General features: G+C 43.6%; 1 protein-coding gene across 2 annotated transcripts in view; it reads right to left on the reverse strand.

Annotated features, from left to right (window-relative positions):
• The window catches only part of GALC (galactosylceramidase), a 151,405-nt gene that overhangs the window by 20,112 nt on the left and 110,165 nt on the right, over nucleotides 1-21,128 (reverse strand). Inside the window, exon 17 of one of the 2 annotated variants that reach the window (XM_058739930.1) lies at nucleotides 3,110-3,163. The exons of the other annotated variant lie outside the window; for it this stretch is intronic. Within the exon in view, the coding sequence (XP_058595913.1) occupies nucleotides 3,125-3,163 (39 nt within the window). The 3' untranslated portion in view covers nucleotides 3,110-3,124. Of the gene's footprint in view, nucleotides 1-3,109; nucleotides 3,164-21,128 lie in introns of those variants that run through there. 2 annotated transcript variants of the gene reach the window in all.

The following is a 21,128-nucleotide window of genomic DNA, read 5'->3' on the forward strand; positions in this document are numbered from 1 at the left end:
GGGCATAGAGAACCATACTACAAAGAAGATGAACGATGAGTAAGAGACCTGAAGACCGCATCAGATTTTACACACAGAAATAAAAGGAAAAGGCATTTGCTCAAAAGGAACAGTATTTGCAAAAGCATAGAGGTATCAAAGAGCACAGACCATTCAAGGGGATTGCGAAGCAAGGTGCAAGGGGATGGCAACAAAGGAAAAGATGACTCAGACAGAGAGGTAGGGAGGTAGGTTGGTGCCCCGCTAAAAAGGACCCTGAAGCATCTTGCAAATTAAGTAAATTCTTAGTGCCCTTATAGGAATCATTTTTTTCTTTTATTTTTTCCCCTGATCTATCCTAGTTTGCATTTTTTGAAAATGAATCTCATTTTGCTGTTTATTACCCATATATTGAACCTGTCTATATCTCTTGGAATAAATTCTATCCATCATTCTTATTGGATTTATTCCAGCACCACCCCGGTTTGTATAATTTGCAAATTTCATTAACATTCTCTTTACTTTCCCTTTGAAACCATTAATAACAATGTTGCATATGATCAGGCTTAACACCAATCTCTTTGGCACCCCTACTAATCAACTACCTCTGGCTGGATGTCACACTATTATTCATCACCCTGCCTTGTTTACAGACCCCCTAAAAATTATCAATCGCTATGACAGTGTTCGTATCCACACCAGTGTCAATTAATTTCATGAGCAAAATTTTGTGACGTGGCATCCAATGCCTTACTAAAATCAAGATGTATTGCAGTGACTTTGTTCCCCTCCACTGTGAATTTTAAATAGCTTTCAGACCCATTCTGGATGATTTATTTGTGGCAACACCAAGCTGCTTATTCACTCATGATTCCATTACTTCTTAGATGTGTTGGGTATTTTTCTCCATGCACTTAAACTTCCTAGAGGTGATCTCAGGGATCATCCCTCTTTTTAAAAAGATAGGTGAATACATCTGTTGCTGGCCTGAACTTCTGTGATCTCAGCAAATATATCAAGTCGTTTAAAAAGCAATTCCTTTTTTCCTCATCTGGCAGCTTTTATGAAGCAGCTATGTGTCTCCACTGACTCTGAGCTACCCCAGTAAGCTGGGGTTAGACATGCCCTTCTGGGTCAACGAGCATGTGTCACTGCATGTGGGCAAAAAACCTCAGGGTTTCATGGGCTCCTTCAGATCCACCCTGCGCCTCCATTTCTGGAATTTTTTCATTACTCAGCCCCGCAGGCAAATAATCTACACCACAAATACATTCAAGCCAATGTGCCCCACTGCCAGTCGGTGCCACCCAGATGCTGCGGGCTCTAGGAACACAAATGAATTCAAAGTAAATAATTAGGGCTATAAATCTGCTGTTTTAAAATCTGAACATATCCAAAAGCTGTACCCTAGTGACTTTTGGCCCATAGACCATCCTGTGTCATCATGGCTCTTTCTCATTTATCCCTGGCCATGAGCCCTCACCCTCGCTGCAGCTGACGAGGGTATTCGACAGACAGTAAGATCTAAGTATAAATATCAACAATTTCTATCCAAATGTCCCTCTTGTCTCCAAATAAGGAAAGACAAAATACAAAAGGAGAGAAAAGGTAGAGCCATCGGTTGGACACTCCTGTGGAAGGAACAGTTTTCCCATGAATTACATCAAGACTCAAGTGAGTTGTGGAGGCTTCAATGATTGTTCAATCACTGTTCCTAACTATGCAGGCTACGTCTGCCCAGTGCTCATGTGACCACTTTGTTGCTGACTCATCCTGGTGGGCGCAAGTGGTAAGGTTTCCAATAACACACCTTTACTGCCAAGACCAGGCTACAACAGGCATTTGGTCACAGCTGCTCCACATGCTTCTCTGAATAAGGTTGGCTTCCCTCTAATACGGGATTTTTCAGATATGGGGCCTCAACCTCTTACTAGGAGGCTTTGAGATGTATGGAGTGTGCGTCTTTTAAAAATTACGTTTATAGACACAGTAAGTATGGATATGTGAGTGTGTATATTTTCTCTGCCTCTGGCCATCTGACCTACAATGGGCTTATGTTCACGGCGACTGATACACAGAAAGTCTCAACTGATCCTCCCTCATTCTGACACCAAAGTGTATAGCCTTCACCTTCAATCAAATCTTCAAGTCCTTCTCTTCCCAGAGCCCAAGCCCCTGGTCTCAACATGGCTGTCTTTACAGTGATGTGTGTGGCCTCTGCACAGAGCTTCCTGGACACGCTGAAGGTCCACCCTGGCACCCTCCATGCATCAACTGCTCTGATCCCAGACCTCGTCACAAGGTTAAAGCACAAAGCACATCACCTTCATACTCCTCTATAAATTCATTTATCAGCCATGTATCAAACCTTTGTCATGTCATGATTCTAGACACTAGGGTGTCCCAACGGTGAAGATGGTCTGGAGTCTACCCTCCAGAAAGTAAAAGTGAGGGTGGGAGAGGGAAAGGGAAAAACATGTAAGGTCAAACAGGGGTGATGAGGATTGCTAACATGAGATTATGAGAATTCAGGGGATAAGGAAATCATAACTGGTTTAGGGAAATCTAGAAAAGCTTCACAAAGGGTGTGGGATTTGTTTATTTTTTTAATGTTTATTTTTGAGAGAGGGAGAGAGAGAGAGAGACAGAGACAAAGCTTGAGTGGGGGAGGGGCAGACAGAGAGAGGCAGACACAGGTCTGAAGAAGGCTCCAGGCTCTGAGCTGTCAGCAGAGAGCCTGACGTGGGGCTCAAACCCACAATCTGTGAGATCCTGACCAGAGCTTCAGTCAGACGCTGAACCAACTGAGCCACCCAGGCAACCCAAGGAGATACTATTTAAAGGAACACTCAGCAAGTTGAGACAGGGAAGGCTTTGCTATATGGAGGGACCTTGGCCTTCAGTCTGGGCCCCCATAGAGGTCAATAAGCAAGCAGATGTGATGGTGGAACATTCGTGAATATAAATGAGTGACATTACAGGCGAAGGCCTTGAATGTCAAACTCAGTCTGAATTTAATTCAACTGGCAGAAATGCCTTCAAGGAGGAATAGTTTAATCACGCAACTTCTGTCATCCGTGTTGACCTGTTGACTGATGTTTCCAAATCCTGTGGACAGCTGCACTCTTTATGTCTTTCATGTAGTTTACGGTGTTCCAGCATACGAAAGGTCCCACAAAGGAGCCTACACAAAGGCAGATCGTAAAAAGTCAGCCTTCAGCAGTATTTAGAATTAATTGGTGAGGACGAGTTTAACTGGAAATTCTACATGTGCTAAATTTAACCCAGTGGAACTCACATCTTTTACTGAAATCCTCTTCTCCCTTGGCCTTCCTTCAGTCTCTGGGAACACCTTTCTCTGTCCCCTCCCTGTTTCTTAAACCTCTGCCTGCTTTTATAGTAGACTTTGCTCTATTCCAGAAATCCACCCTTGCCCCTTCTCTTTTTTTTTTATCACCATACCAGCTCTGGGTAGAGAAAAATATCTTAGGATGTCATACCACCCAGCTTGAATTAAGACAGGTGCAGCATCCAAATTCACTTTAGATACGTGGTTCAAGCTGAGAAATTAACATCAAAACTTTTCATGAAACTGTGAAACTTCTGGGTCCAGGGGGAAAAAAAATCCAAACCTTTCCCACAGGAAATATTCCCATAGCTCAAATACATAAGACCACCCCAGGCGAAAAACCTCCACTGAAGACAAGCTCACAATCAAAATTTAAAAATCAAAGGGAGATATATACCATCCTAAGAAGAATGAGCAGTTGTAGCAAACAGTAGAATCAGTACTCCAAGAATTAGAAATGCCTGCGATACCTAAATACTAAAACCTAGTATTCTTAAAATCATTAAGGAGAACAAAAGAAAGAATAGAAACCTTAATGATAGAAAAAGACATTGTGTTTTAAAAAATGGATTTAAAAAAATCAAGTGCAACTGAAAGAAATGAATGCAGAGACTGAAATCCAAGACGCAACGGGCAAATTAAACAACAGATCAATGAACTAGAAAGAAATGTGCGCAGGCATAGAAAGAGATAAACAATGTCAACAAGAGGTTCAAATAGGTAGTGAAGAGAATGAAACCATCTAGTGTATATCTAATAGGATACAGGAGAAGAAAATAAGAAGAAAGACAACATTTGAATCTCCTGGGTTTGAAGAAAAATTTAAATTCCAGATTAAAAAATCAAGGCGAAGTCTAATCTTGATCAATAAAAACAGTTAGATAAAATTATTCTTTTCAAGCCAACACTGGTCGAATAAAGAATTTCATTCTGTACAAACCCACAAAAAGATATCTTGACAAACTCCAAAGACTAAAGTATTGTACAGACCAAGCTCTTTGTGCGTTCTTGGACGGTGATGTTTAAAAAGAAAGCAATAACAAAGAGATAGTCAAGGAACTTGGAATTTGTACCAAAACCTTTAGATGACCATTAGAGGTGCGACTACGAGTGACACGACCAGGTATTATATTTTAGGAAATTGTCTCTCGGTGTAGCATAAAACATGGCTCTGAGAATGAGGCCTGAGTGGAGGTAGGGAGGGATCCAGATAATAGGTAACAGGGACCAAGACAAGTACAGAAGGAATAGAGAGTGAGATGCATTTGAGAGCATTTTAAGGAGCTGGAAAGTGAAGATGTATTGATTGGCTATGGGATGGGCAAGCAGAAGGGTCTATGACTCCAACTTCTGGTTGGGTGAATGGATTTAGGGACCTTTCGTGGAGGTGGCAAGCAAAGAAACCAGTGGGAACCACCATGTCAGCCCAGCTCAGGACACTACAAGACCCTATGTCTCATGTTCCCTGTAAGTGATAGCTAAAGCCATGAGTACAGATGACGTTACTAAGAAAAGCATTTGGGGTAAGAGGAGCAGAGGAGCCGAGAGCACTGTAGAAGACAGAGCATTTAGGCTCTCAGCACTCTTGAGAGAGATCAAGAAGCCACAGATACATGAGGAAAACCAAGATTTCTAAGTGAAGAGAAGCACAAGCATAAAGCAACCGATATAAGCAGGGCTATTCCCAAGAGAAGTCACACAAACCAAGGAAAGAGCGTGTTCATTGGCTTTCTAGTTGTGGGGGTCTTGCTGGACTCGGCAAGAAGAGTTTTAACAAAATGTCAGAAATGGGCGTGGGAAGGATGTAACGTGAGGAACAAGTGTGAGGTGAGGAAATGTAAGTGGTCATTGAGGTTCGTCTTCCCCGAGGCTTGGCTGGACAGGCAAGGAGACCAGATGGCAGCCTAAAGCTTACCTGACTCAAGAGAAGGCTAAGCCTCTCAAACAGATGAAACTGAATTTAGCAATTTGTTGGCAGGAAGAAGGCAGGATTGAAGTCAGGAAAGGCAGGGAAGGCAGGATTGAAGGCAGGGAAGGAAGGAAGGAAGGAAGGAAGGAAGGAAGGAAGGAAGGAAGGAAGAAAGGAAGGAAGGAAGGGAGGGAGGGAGGAAGGGAGGGAGGGAGGGAGGAAGGAATTTCACAAAGATTTAGTTTCCACCGATTTTCATGTCTGCAGATACACTTGAACCTTTGAAGCTAACAGAATTCAAAGTATACAACTCATCTCATTTTTCTTCTTAAGTTGGTTTAGAAAGTACGTAAAAGTCATCCTACCCTATGTAGTCAAATTATTTTCCACGTGGGTGCCTACAAGCATTTACGACGTAAGCTACACTTAGATCTTCTCACCCTTGTCTTGGTCTTTGTGTTTCCACCAGATCATCTGGAAACACTTTCTCCAGCTCTCATCACCCCAATCAAGAAAAAAAACTTCTCAGCCAATTAAATGAATTCCTCTAAAGCCCGCTGCTCCTGATCCCTGAGTTGCAGGGATATGGTATATAGTGGCCTGCCTGACACTCAGTCACAGATCCTCCGATAGGTAAACGTCGAGGCTCCATTCTTTACTTAGAGTTCTGTTCATCAAGAGCAATTGCATAATTCAATAAATGGCCACTCCTTAAGGTTTCGAGGATAATTTTCGTTGTGTTATGCTGTGGTTTTGCCTGTTTGTGTGGTATAGGAGCGCCAGAACAAAGAGTTCACCCACAGGATTGCAGATGAGTGATATTTTTTCATGCATACAATAGGGGTTTGGGGTAGATATTTTAATGGCAAAAGCAGAAAAACACAGTATTAACAACCCCATTTAGAGTCATGATTTATTTCACTGATTCGGATTTTCTGCCCTTTTCGCGAAAAAAATTATAAATATAGTTGAAAACGTTTATCACCTGAGATGCACCATTTGGAAAAGAAAACAGGAGAACATATTTTCAAGCCATAAATTTCTACTGTGTTCACCCCTCGCATAAATAAGCAGCCCCAGCCTTTGCAAGAAATATTAAAGTTCATTTAAATTGCAAATCTGACCTTATTAAAATGGCTTTCTCAAAGAGCCATAAACAAATAGAGTGCGTTAGTAATACTGCCGAACAACAGAATACATTCTCATCCAGTTCCGTAATTAAAGTGGAAAAATAGAATTTTCACAGTTCTGAATGACTCAGAGATGGAAGAAGAAACATGTTATGACAATCTTGAGGTGGGGAGAACGTATCCATCTGGAGGGTCCTTTCAAAAACCGTCTCTGTACGATTATTCTGAAAGTCAATATAAGCTCTTATGAGCAGCTTGGAAACATTATTATATTGTTGCTAATCTAATGTGCTTTTGACTACTTTTCTCTACAGCTACCACATTCCCCCTTAATGTTGGAAGCACGGCTATTAAGATTTACTATGTTTGGGGTAAGAATAAAAATGAACAATTAAGAATAAGCTCGTATCTGCAAATGGCTAGCAAGAGCCAGTAAATTTCGGAATTAAAAGCCAAACCGGCTGGGCTGGTTACCAGGTTTATGGAAAATCCATACCTGAAGGTGTATTTAAATTAGTGGATTGTCAGCGAGCAAATGGTTTCCTTTTACTTGGAAAAATAATCCAAGGTGCTGTAGGCCACACAAATCAGATGGAGTTGAAGAAGCACTTGACTTGGTTCTAGCTGAGTTTAGCAACTGGGAATTTATGGCTGAGAAAGTGCTTCTATGCAGCTCCAGAGCAAAGTAATGAGAGTAATGAGTTTTTTAAAAAAATAAAGTAAAATGAAGGTGCCGGACAAACTAAACACATAGAGCTCTTCATTGACTTAAAAAGAGATCGCCACCCAAACCATGCTAACTTCTTTAAATTTTTATGTTCTATTGAAATGTGGGGGGGTTTTCTTGTTTATTCGTTGACTCATACCGTAAATGTCTATAGAATACCTACTCTGTGTTAAGGATGTAACATGAATGAAATAGACACAATTCCTGCCATCACAAAGTTTAGGACTTAACCTCATATAATCTGTTTAAGAAGACAGGATAAATTTGACCTCGTTTTGTAAACATTTCTATCAAAATGATTAAAATAAGCTTTGAAGCTTAAATAAGTTGTTTGCTTTTTGTTGTGCCTTTAAGGGGTGATGAGTGTGTGTGTGTGTGTGTGTGTGTGTGTGTGTGTGTGTGTGTGTGTGAAAGCCAAGTTCATTTGTGGATATTCTCTGAGATTTTAATAATTTCAAGTCCCTTTCACACAGAGCAGTTTGTACCCCAGACAAGCTGACATCTAACCCAAAGACATACGACTCTTCGTTGTGTTTGTCCATGAGCCCTTGGTAAATAGACCAGCCCCCTAAAACTTGCCATTCACCAATTTTCAATGCTGTCCCAGAATAAAGAGAGAACTGGTAGGTGAGGTCAAAAGTCCAGCACCAAGTTCAAACCTGATAGTGTGGCATCCCGAGTGGACTCAATCAAGTCCCTTAGCCTCTCTGAGCCTCAATTTCCTTATGGGAAGTGAGCAAATAACTCCTACTTCCTATTACTGCTCAAAAGACACATGAGATCGTGTAGAATAAAGCCCATGTAAGCTCCAGTGTCCAGATGCTATGGCTGCATCTATGACTCTTATAAACTACTACAGTTATAAAGTTGGGGCTCTGTAATAAAAGATAGGTTCTCAAGAGAAAAACAGACAAGTGTTTTAACATGTATATTACATAGGTAACACGTGAGAATACTCAGAGATGAGTCACTCAGAAAAGTGGCTTAGAATTCAGGCTTATGGAGCAGCTCCAACAAAGAACAATACATTTGTAAAGAAATGATCAGACAGAGAAAAATAATTTTAGGTTTCCAAGGGTGGTAAACTGTATTAAGGTAAATAGATTAGAAACTAATGGTAGTTAAAAGCTACTTAGTACAGTTTGTTATATAGATTCTTCTGGTGCCATCTCCAGGCTGATAAGGAGCTAAAGTTGTCTCCTGTGGTTAACTTTGGTCCTTCTTGGCAGAGAGAGAGAGAGAGAGAGAGAGAGAGAGAGAGAGAGAGACAATCTTGAAAAGTTGTGTCCTGCTTTCAGGCAAATAGAGGGAAGGTGGGAAGCTTTCCTTGTATCTGCTTCTTCTCAATTGCCTTTGGCTCAAAACAATCTTTAAGCCAAAGTGACATATTTTGGAGTGGCATATTTTGGTTTCCCTCAAGGACAAAGGCTCTCTGCAGACTACCCAACTGTATGTCTTCTGCTGCTAAGAGTAGCCTCAAATTAAGCTGAGGTTACAACCAGGCCTGTGGCAGGACGAATCCTGAGTGTATGTGTCCGATGCTGACACACCCAAAGGTAAATCAACACTGAAATTCCCCAGGATTTTCAGAATATCTTCCTCCATTCGTGTGGAGTTGAGGTGTTATTCTTTGAGTCCACTCATTTTAATAATCAAATGTTAATTGAGCACCTTCCTTGGATCATGGGACAGTTAGATTTTATAGGTGCCACAGGGACCCACTGAAGAGTTAATATATACACATATGTACCCAGCACAGTAGGCATTCAATTATTTTTGTTCCCACATAATAAAAGGTTTGAATACAATAGGCCGCTAAAACAGAAATAGAAAAGAAAAAAAAAAAAAAAAAAGAGGCAAACCACCAGACTAATGGAGTTACTGAACTTAAGCATTTCATTTTGTTCTATATAAGCAATTCAGAGCAAGGAATGTGTTTTAGTTCTTGTCATTTTTTTTTTCTCTCTGTAACACCAGGAGAGAAAGTTTCAAATGACTAATGACTAAAATGGCCCCAGATTTCTCATTCAGAAAGGACCATTTTCTATGTTTGAAATGTAATGAGAAAAATATCCATCAATGCTAAGCGCTTGAGTGTGGCTATTCCCAACTAATAAATCACAAACTTTGGTCAATCTGTTGATCCCAAAGCCTGACCTGAGAGATTGCCATTCTCCTCCCTTTTTCGGCTCTGTCCCCACTTTCCCATGGAGTCTTACGCCTCACAGGCAATTGCCAGTGTCGGCGAGGTATGGGTGTGAGTGGTCTCCATGCCCCTTGCTCTCGACTCTCCCTCCATATGTGACTCACGCTGCTGTTACTACATCAAATTACTCTCAAATTATAAACCCCATCCCGATTTAACTGTCTTTTATTATCGCTCACAGAACTGTCCTCTCAACCCCACCCAGTAATGTCAAGACTCAATGACATGGAAAGATAATTCACTGTTAGAGAAAGTGGGAGAAGTTATTTGACCAGACTTCCAAGCGCTCTGGGCATTAGCATTAAAGTTAAGGTAGCCTGATCAAAGGCTGAGGAAGAGTACATCTGGGTGGGATAGAGTACGGGGAGGAAGGCTAGCCCTCCTTGGGCATCAGTAACCCCGGGGTAAACAGCCTGTTGTCTCCACTCAGCCTATGAACCCGTCCTTCGTCCTACGGACTCCAGCTCAGGAAATAAAATCAAGAGACTGGAACTGAGAGACAACAAGAGGCAAAGTTGATTTGAGCTTCGATTTTCCATGTAACACGGCTTGAAAATAACAAGCTATATGACTCCTTGAGGGGATAATAAAGAACATGATGCATTTCTCAGAAGGCTTAGGAAAAGGCTCCCCCAGCACCATATGTGGTTTTATTTTCTAGAAATTGGATGAAAACACTCCTCCCCTCCACACTGCCATTTTTCTATGACTTGGGCAACACCCTATAAATACCCACTAAGAATAGCTACAGGATAAGGCTGTGGTCTAGCCTGAAAGTCAGGCTGAGTCAGGAGGTATTTATCACCTACTGTATACATTGTCAGGTGCCAGGTAAGGTTGAATTTACAGAATATTCTTCTCCCTAGAGAAGTTAAGTCAGGATGGAGAAGCAGCATCGTACAGAAAATCCGAGACCAGAAGAGATGAGCACAGGACCCAGTACAAGGTGTATGTACAGAAATAAAGGTGGTCAGGACAAAAGGAAGGCCACAGAAAAGGCAACGTGAGACAGGAAATTCTGGGCAAGTTTAGAAGAATGCATAGTTCTGCTGGTAGGGTTCCAAGCACGACATGGGGGCCTCCAAACTCCATACTGTAGACTTGTGACCCACCCATCATCGTGCAGAGCTAGATGCAGACTTCCAGATTCCAAACATTTGCTAGCTGTCTTTCTAAAAGCCTGTCCAGGACCACAAAATTCTTACCTACTCAAAATCTCAGGGTAAGGAGAAACGGGCATACTCTGACTACTGGAGAATGTGGACACTGGCACAAATTATCCAGGGATTGGGAGGGGGGCGGGGGGGGTGGGGAGGGAATAATTTGGCAAGATGTTCTCAAAGCCTCACAAATATGCCTTGTTTGGCTCGATAATTCTACTTGGAAGAAGTTTTGCTAAGGAAAAAATAAGACCGTGCATAAAGATTTTAGCTCAGTCCATTTTTGAATACATCATGAAAAGTTGGAAGCGACCTAAACTATCAAGAACGGGAAAATCAGTGAAGGAAATTAGGCTACATTGGTATGATGAGGTACTGTTTAGCTATTAAAACTGAACCAGATGGGGCACCTGGGTGGCTCGGTCGGTTAAGCATCTGACTTCGGCTCAGGTCATGATCTCGCGGTCTGTGGGTTCGAGCCCCGCACTGGGCTCCGTGCTGACACCTCGGAGCCTGGAGCCTGCTTCGGATTCTGTGTCTCCCTCTCTCTCTGCCCCTCCCTCGCTCATGCTCTGTCTCTCTCTGCCTCTCAAAAATGAATAAAGGTTTAAAAATGTCTTAAAAAATAAAAAATAAATAAATAAATAAAGTGCACAGCAACTGGAGCCCAGCAGCCCTGGACGGGCTTCAAGTGACCCTTGTGAGTCAGGTAAGGATCAGAACGGGCACACGCAGTGGGGCTCCTGTCGTGCGTGAAGGCAGCAAGGTAAGGCTTGTGTTCGATGGCCTTTGAGAGCTCCAACGCCACCACTTACTTTCCGGGTGAACAAATGAGATGATAGCGGGGAGGCCCCCTGGAACCCAGCTGGAGCCTTCTCGATGGATGAAGCCCGTGCCACTCTTACCGCACAACTTAATAACCGTTTTTAGGCAAATGACAGAAAATTCATCGAAACCACATTACCCACTGAATAGGGGAAAAAAGAAATAAAGCAGAGTTTATTAACTGGTAGAGAAAATGATTATAGGGTAAATAAAATGACTCAAGGAAATGGAGAGGAGGACGTATAAGGAAGAAAGAAAGATACTCAGCCGAAGAGGGTCTGGGGAATGGGGCGGGGGAGGGGCAGGCTGTTACAGCAAAGCAGGGATTCGTTCATGGTTTTCTTAATACAGCGGCGGGCTACCTGGGAAGTAAAATGGGGCTCCCTCGTGCACACATTGTCCTGAAACGCAGAAAGCAGAGTCCCGGAGTGGCCCAGAAGCGGCACACGCAGGGACAGACGCCTTCGTGAGGAAGAGTCCCCCTGACAGCTGGAAAAGGGCGCGAAGCGGACTGCTCAGGGAAACCCAATAGCTTCTTCGAGCAATTTCTCACGTGCCTCCTGCTGTGGAACTAGGGAAAGTAACCCACAACCCAGTACAGAAATAAACCCCACGGAGCCCAACTGTCCGTCCATGGCTCTGAGAGCTGAGCGGCGGCCTCTTGTGTCTCCACTCGGACATCTCTACTCCGGTTCTGGAAGAGAGTCTCTGGAGGTAGAGTCGATCGGAGACACTGGCTCCACTCTGCCAAGTGTTTACTGCTTCGGACACACGGGTGTGCCAACTTGGGACTCCACGTGACATATCCCCAAGCTCAGCCCTTTCTCTAAGACTTGGTGGGTGAAAGTCATAACCGTGCCTGAGTTGCGTTGCCTGCTGCATCTACCTCCTTCACTTGGGAGACAACTTAACCTTCTGTACTTTTACTGCTGCGTCACGTGTGAAGAGTTCCCTGATGCCCTCACAGCCAGGTTCAGTCACAGAGTTGAACCTTCAGGGGGACGCTCCCTGTTTAAACTGCCTGTGTTCACCTTACGACCCCACAGACGAAACTGCAAGGGGCATCCCCCTCTGGAGGCTTCTGCGCCAGCCCTTCCTTACGCTGGTAGGACTCCAGGGGAACCTGCCATCGCCTCCCTCCGTGACTGGGCTGACGGCTCTTTGGAGACATGGCTAGAGTCTTACCCTGCTTTCACTTCCGGCCACCAAGCCCGGGGGATGGCGCTTTGATGATGCTCAAAAATGCTTGCCGAGGGGTGAGAACTTGAGCATGCAAATGGCTTCCTCTCAAAGCCATCCCTGCCTCCTTTTTGTTCATGTTTTGGGAAGAAGAACACAGATGCGGGGAATGAATGGATTCTTCCACTGGAGGTCTTTCCTGAGTTGCCAGGTAGATTTCATCTCAACCTCCTTGCTATCTATTCATCCATTCAGTATATGGATGAAGTGCTCATTAGGGGCAAGTCCTGTCCTTGGCACGGTGGATCCCAAATGCCTGCCTTTTAGGAGTCTATACCTCTAAATTAATGGATCATAGGACTCATGCAAGCTTAAATATTAGCTCCCATTTATTTAACACACGCTAAAAACTCCCTACAGGTCAAGCCCCCTTGGCTGCCCCCGGGGGGTTCTCCAGCCATCACGATGATTCTGGCCTCCTGGTTTCCAGTGGTTATTATTTTGGGGTTCCTTTATAAATGGAGCTTCCCACATAAATTTTTTTCCCCAATCCTTGTAGCATTATCATTTTCTTTTCCAAATGAGAAAATGAAGGCATGTAGGCATTACAAAACTCACCACCCAGCACCTGGTCAGTGGACATCTGGGCTGAGGTCAGAACCTGCGTCTTCCCAAAACACCAGAATGCCACTCCAACTCTACAGACCCTCCTCTCCTAACCCTCAGCTGTCTTAACTCCTTTTGTGTGCATGTGTGTGGTTCCTTTTAAACATTAAAAAAAAAAAAAAAGGCAAAACAAAACAAAAAACAGGAAAAACAGGACCATAGCTTCATAAAACAAAATAGTTGGTGGTAAAAGCCATGCCCACGACCTAGGTAATAACAGCTCTGCATCCTGAACTTGGAGAAATCACTTTGAGCAAGAGAAGGGGCAGGTCTCTTTATAAACTAGTTTACGAACTCAGCACTTGGAGCTACGTTGTCAGGAGGAGAGAGAAAGATCACGAATTGCTTCAGAAGGAAATAGATCGGTGCTGAGTCCCTGGGAAAAGGGTCTGATTTGCTGCAACCTGAGGAAAAGAGATGTCCCGATAAGGAGTCGTTCCCAGATATTGACAGACCTTCTTCGGCAAAACCCGCATAGCTAAGGAGCAGGCATAGGTCTTTGAGCAAGCTGCTGTCAAGCCCATATATAAGGGGAAAGGTGGCATTTTATCACCTCCTGCCATGACCACAGCCCTACTGGCTTAAGAACACATGTTACTCCACTGCTTTATATTTTTTTCATTAAAAAAATTTTTTTAAGTTTATTTATTCTGAGAGAGAGAGCAGGGGAGAGGCAGAGAGAGAGAGAGGGAGAGAGAGAATCCCAAGCAGGCTCCACGCTGTCAGCACAGAGTTGATGCGGGGCTCAAACTCATGAACCGTGACTGAGCCCAAACGACGAGTTGGACGCTTGACGGACTGAGCCACCCAGGCGCCCCTCTGCTGCTTTGTAGTAATTAAAAGAGCACGTGGTGTGACCGGCAACCTGCCCCTAAAGCAAGACTCCAACTGAACAGCACGTTCAGCCATGTGCATAAATACGGCCCTGCCTGTAAGCCCTATCGCATTTGGGTTTTCCCAGAAGCAGATGCTAAAAGGAGATTAGATGCGCCAGATACTTATTGGGGAAAGTGCCAGGGAGGGAAAACGGAAGGGGAGCAGGAAGAGCCATCAGACCACAAGGCAGGTCTGTCCTGCCTGAAGGAGACAGAAAAGAAGGAAGGTTTGAGTGCACAGTCCTCATCTGTCATGGGGTCTGACAAAAGTTGCAGCCCGGGCTGCCCGGGCGTCCTTAAGCCAATGTCGCCAGTCAGAGGAGTCTTAACATCTTGCAGAAATGGGACCGCATCCATGTGGCCTCTGTGCTCAGCCATTGGCTGGAACAGCCCAGACGGAGCCTATGGAAATGACCACTGAAGACGCCCATGGAGCCCGTGGGCCACGGTGAGCCAGACTTTATCCAGGACATCATTTAGTACCTGCCCCCTCAGGCCTTTACTGTAACAGAGGGCCATGACGATGCTTTTGGTCTCTCAGTAGCAACACCAACTCAGACCCCATGTCCAAGTGTCCTCAAAATGTCCCCTTTCTCCAGTATACAGTTCGTTCTCAGGGAAGAAACCTTTTTTCACAGGAAAGAGTAAAGAGCGTCCGGCTGAATAGACTTGTCAGTCAGTTACGGGGGAAAAAAAAGAATCTGTCTCTCATTTTCTTTTTATAAGGCTGCCAACCCTCTCAGATTAGGACTCTGCCCTTATCTTCCTTTAACTGTAATTACCCCATTAAAGCCTTATCTTCAAATGCAGTCACATTGGGGGTTAGGGCTTCAACATATGAGGTTGGAGGGAATACGATTCAGTCTGTAGTGGTCCGCCTAGTGCCGGGGGGCCATCTGCCCCCCCCCCACAACCCAGTCAGAACGATATCCTGTTTGCTACCTGGTGGTAAGAGAGCCAGTCCCAGAACCCCATCTTACTACCTGTTAGCTGGGACATTTCTACACTTGCGTTGACTCAGGTTTTCCAGCAAGTGGATGCCAATACAGGATTAGATATGCAAGAGACTTATTGGGGGAAATGCCTATGAGGAAAACAGGATAGTCCAGAGGAGGTAAGGAAAGCCATCAGACTGCAATGCGGGTCTGGGCCCTGTGAAGGAGAGAGAGAAGAAGGGGGTTTGATACGAAAATCTCAGACAGCAAGACCGTTCTAGAAAGTTTCAACCAGGCTGAAAGGGAGTCCTCAAATGATGAGCCAAAATAGGTTTCTGTGGAACATTCTCTGGAGCAGCCCTTGGAAAACAAAGTTTTGTATGAAGTGGGGAAGGATTCGGGGCTAAAGTCATCAGTCAATGACCTTCTCTGCAGCAGGGACTCTGAGTAGCACATTTGCATGGGCACCTATGCCCATCTATCAGCTCCAGAGATTTGTTAGAAAACATACAAGGTATTCAGGCTCTAGCAGGAAACTAGGAGACAATCGGAACTGAAAAAGAAGCAAAAATGTACTTGACAGTGTTAACGGAACTGCTGAAAATATCTATCCCCTGGGGCAGACAGAACTCTATTACCCCCATGGTCCTTGTCCTGCAGATATGGTGAGATCATTCCTGTGACTCGTGACACTAAATGGCAAAGAGAATACTTGCAGATGTAATTAAGGTTAACCATCAGTTTCTTTTTGGTTAATCAAAAAAGTAGATTATCTGGGTGAGCCTAACTTGAGCGTTAACTGGTAGGCCAGAGAATATTCTGTCGCCGGTAGCAGAGTAGTCATTTATTTTTTTTAACATCTCTGTATTTTTGAGAGAGAGAGAGAGAGAGAGAGAAAGCGTGAGCTGGGGAGGGGCAGAGAAAGAGGGAGACAGAGGATCCAAAGCGGGCTCTGAGCTGACAGCAAGAGCCAGATGTGGGGCTCAAACCCATGAACCACGAGATCATGACGCAAGCAGAAATCAGACACTCAACGGACCGAGCCACCCAGTTGCCCCCAGAGGGAGAGTCGTTTATTTAAGGAGGGACGGGGATTTAACTTGAGGGGTCTCACTGCCAGCCGAGATGAGGTGGGAGGGGGGTATGTGAGATGGTCCCTGATTGCGAACTCCAAGTGGCCCTAGTGACAGAGAGCAACCCGCTAACAGCCAGGCAAGGGGGCCCTCCGTGCTGCATCACAAGGAACTGAATCCTACCAGTGGCCTGAATGTGCTTGGAAGCCCATGCTTCCTCAGAGCCTCGGACGAGGTTGCCGCCACCCGAGACAGCTTGGGAAGGGGACCCGGAGCGGAGCGGAGAGCCGGGAGAGCCCTGCGGGGCTTCTGACCTAAGACGCAGTGGGATGAGAAATGGGTATTGTTTTACGCCACTATGTCTGCGGTGCAGCTGCAAACCCCATCAAGGGAGGGACGCCTGCTCACACCACCCTCCAGCTCGGCAGAGACCCACGTGGCTATCCTGCTCACCAGTTCCACCAGCTCACCTTGTAAACCCAGCCCCTCACCTAGGATCTGCTCGTTGGTAGGCACTCGATAAATATTGGCTGAATTAATGAATGAACGCTGAGACAATTAAACTGGATGTGTGAAATTCGATATAAATTTCAGTGTATGTTCAAGCGGTTAGCCCAGGACCCCGTGCATTTAAAAGGCTCAATCCATGTGAGTCTCGGGTTCTCGCCCTTCTCTTTCATATGCGAAAGCAGCCCCCCTCCTTGCTAGCTGTGGCAATTTCAGGAGCTTGTCATGCTAAACACCAAAATGCCACCTGCTGAAGTTTCATAAACCCCAGGGAAAAGAATGGAGTCAAAAGCAGTTTCCTTGATAAATTACCCTGGGTGTTTCTTTCACAAGCTGTTTGCACACGACACAATCGTGCATAGAACAGACTCGAATTCTCCGCTACCATTCCCAGATACAATGACTTATTTTCTAGAGAAAATTGAAGAAGGAAAATGTGTCTTCCTTTGCTGCAATTCCTCATGGAGAACACACACTCTCCTTTTTGGTTATTGTTTCTTATTTTTAATGGGAAAGATTTTGAACACTGTGATCAAAAATCTGTAACTCACATGGTCTAGTCTGAGTAGTGGGGCCACAAGACTGTGCAGCCCCTTGAAACCCAGTCCAGAATCACTCCCGTTCTTTATGTGAATTCTCAGAACTTGCAGATCACGGCAAACTTCTTTAAAATTCCCCCTTTTCCTTTCCCTTCCACGTCCTTCTCCAATTGGGGCTGCTCTCACACCTGCACAGGTGACACTGGAGACACCTGCATTTTCCTTGTTTTAAAGGCCACAAGGAGGTCTGAACAATCAGTGGTTTATCCTCCCACTGACCAGCTGTTAGACTTCAGCAAAGCTAAGTTACTTCCCAAGCCTCAGTTTCCTCATCTACAAAATGGGCATGGCCGTGCCTAGCTCACGAACTGTTGTAATGAGTGGTTGTATTTTTTTTTTTTCAACGTTTTTTATTTATTTTTGGGACAGAGAGAGACAGAGCTGAACGGGGGAGGGGCAGAGAGAGAGGGAGACACAGAATCGGAAACAGGCTCCAGGCTCCGAGCCATCAGCCCAGAGCCTGACGCGGGGCACGAACTCACGGACCGCGAGATCGTGACCTGGCTGAAGTCGGACGCTTAACCGACTGCGCCACCCAGGCACCCCTGAGTGGTTGTATTAATAAGATATGTGTGCAAAGCACTTGTTACCTTATACTCGCTAAGCAGGGGCTGATGTCTTTGCAAACTGTATTCATGGTGTAATTAGAAACAATCACGTGTCATCTAGTAACGAGCGATCATCAGTTAAGAATTTACTACGTTCTAAGCACTGTTCTCAGTGTTTCCCCCATGTTTTCATGTCACCCTTGCAACCATTATGAGAGAGGCAGTTTTCTAATCTACATTTTACAGATGAGGAAACTCACCCAAGCTGACTCCACGGGGGTGCGGCAGGGTTGGGATCTGAACCAGGCTGTCTGGCTCTGGAATTGGGACACTTGACCACTAGTCTGGACTGCTCCCCTTTGAAATACCACTGCGGTTTTATAGCCCAGAGAAACTCGCAGAGATGCGAACAACTACCCAGGAAGGAAAAAAATGTTCTAACAGTAATAAGATTTTCTTTTTAAATTTTTACAGTCTTTTTTCTTATTTCTAGGGAGGTTAACTTCTCCTTGGACAAGTGGCAACACTTCCACACATTTTCAATAAATGTTTATTTTATATAAACAGAAAAAAAGAAATACAAATGATTTTATATATAATAACATAATACAACCATGTAAATTCCAAACACTAAGAAAGACTGGGGGGGGGGGGGGAGACTGAAAGAAAATACCCCAAAATATGGATAATGATCATCTTTTAAAAGTGATTCCCACCCTATGTTGTATCTTTCTATATTTGCCAAATTGTCTATGTTTTCTAATGCATCACCTTCATGAAGGAAAAAATACTATTTCATAAAACGAACATTACACATTTTATTAGTTTATTGCACAAAAACTAGAATTTCTCTTATTATCTGAACTATCCACTGGAGGCCAGTTGTGCTTGTATAAATACTCCAAAGTTCCTTTAATCACATAAAAAAAATTAACATCTTCTATTTAAGTTCAACAACCTCTTCTCTCCCACTTTTCACATGTGCTAGTTTAAGCGTGACATTTAGAAACTGCCTGAAACCATTTCTGTGCGTGGAATCCTGCCACAAAATAAAAGTTTATTTTCTCTCTGCTTTTGTGCCATTGGACTGCTTTGCCCTCTCTCATCCAGGTGTTCTACAAAATTCTTGCATATGTTTACTCACCATTACCATTGTGCTAAATACGATACAAGCATCAAACAGAAAATAGAGACAAACTTCATTAAATGGCATTCTGCATCAGACCTTAAAGCCGGCCAACTCCCCACACATACAAAGCTTAAAACAATCATTTTCTAAAACGTGCCAAGCATGATGCTGGGTACTTTCTCAGACAGTTAATATTCTGAGAAGCCTCTTTAGTCAGGGTTCTCCAGAGAACGAACTAGAGCTATATCTAAATCTATAGATGTATTTATATTTGGGGGGTGGGGTTGAGATCTATTTTAAAGAATTGGCTTATGTAATCATGGAGGTGCATGTCCAAAATCTACAAGGTAGGCTAGCAGGCTAGAGACTTAGGGAAGAGTTGCTGGCAGAATTCTTTCTTGCTTGGAGACCAATCTTTGTTCTATTAAGGTCTGCAACTGATTGGATGAGACCCACCACATCACGAAGGGTAATCTGCTTTACTCAAAGTCTAACAATTTAAATGTTAATTCCATCAAACAAAAATACCTTCATAGAAGCATCTGTAATAATGTTTGACCAACTATCTAGGTACCATGGCCCAGTCAGGTTGACTCATAAAATCAACCATCATGAACCTGTGATACTGGCCAAGATGAAGAAATGAGCTTCAAAACATCTACAACGTTCAGGGTGCCTGGACGACCCAGTCAGTTAAGCATCCAACTTCAGCTCAGGTCATGATTTCATGGCTTGTGAGTTCAAGCCCCACGTCGGGCTCTGTACTGACAGCTCAGAGCTTGAAGCCTGCTTCAGATTCTGTGTGTGTGTGTGTGTGTGTGTGTGTGTGTGTGTGTGTGTCTGCCCCTCCTACTCACTCTCTCTCTCCCTCTCTCTCTCTCTCCCTCACAAAATGAACATTTTTAAAAACTACAATTTTCCTTACTAAACACTACAGGCTTGTCATTTGTCAATATTTCCAAAAGCCCTGTGTAATCTGTTTTTATTTCTAGGAATAAAAATTATTGAATATAATTTAAATATATGAAAAGGAAGCTGTCAACACTGAAATACAGAAAAATCTCATTAATTAGATTAATTCTGACCAAGACTGGCCAGAGAAAAAGTCCTGAATTACTGGATATTCAAAGATACGCAAGCTTATTAAGCACAACTATATATTCTAGCCAAAACAGGATCACTACACATTGGCAAGTCAATTTCCTTCTGGATTTGTTTTAATAATCAGATTTAAATTATCAGTAAGCAGCACATTGATTATTGATATGGAAATAGGTGTCAAATGGACTTTCAAAAATGTTTTCTCGGGGGAAATCAAGCATGTGTTATGAAGCCTAGTTTTTCATAGCAATGAATGTAACCTTTCAAGCACATGTCTGACTTGGAATACATTCTACATCGGTGAGGTCCAAATTATTAAGATTCTTCTAAGTCTAACAATTTCACTGAGCATTTGGCACAAAATTTGCCATTAGTGCAATTCCAGAGAAAAGGCCAGAAAATATCCCTTGTCTTCTAGGTGAAGAATGCTCCTTTTAGCGTGGTCACTAGAATTCTTGAGGGGAGGAATATCTCAGGAGGACATATAAGCAAATGTCTAGCTCAGGGCCTGAATGAATGCCTGCCGGGTAAGAGGTTGAGCGCTCTTGGAGGAGGCCACACCAAAGAACAATCTGCAGGTGGATTCAACTGCAAAACCGTTTCATGATAGACAAGAGAGAGAAACAACAAATGAGGGCAGTTTATCAAAGGGGGAGTAAAGGGTGATTCTAACAATAAAACTAAATTGATTGAGTCTCCTTTCAAAGAAGTTTCTTCGCAAAATTCCAAAGTTCTTCTACAAACATGACTTTGCCCATATGTAGCTTCAGCCCCCCTCTTTTTATTACCAGAGAGACAGTCTAAAAAAGTTCTTTGAAATCTTTTAGTGTGTTCTACACACAGGACATGCCCAGCCTTTAACTTCTTGGCATCACTGTGTTTAATGCTCTTCCTGGATAATCTGTACATTCAAGACTCTGCTTTGTTTGTTTGTTTAAGGCTTCAAATAAGTAACATATAACGGAATTACTAGAGTTAGCCAAACTCTTCTCAATTTCAACTTACCCCATTCCCCATCCTCTTTGCCTTCAAATGCATTGACTAATGATTGACTTTGCCTCTTCTGTATAACATGTGTTGGTAAAAAGACTGGGATTCCATCTCCTATTAAAAAAAAAAAAAAAAACCTGTTGGGCAAACAGGGGGTGTGGTTTAAAGACCTCTGTAAGGATTCTGCTTCTGGATGGACCTCAGAACTGAACAGCTTTGAATACACTGCCCAGGTATTTAT

Source organism: Neofelis nebulosa, chromosome 7 (assembly GCF_028018385.1).
Source record: "Neofelis nebulosa isolate mNeoNeb1 chromosome 7, mNeoNeb1.pri, whole genome shotgun sequence".
NCBI classification, from domain to species: Eukaryota; Metazoa; Chordata; class Mammalia; order Carnivora; family Felidae; genus Neofelis; species Neofelis nebulosa.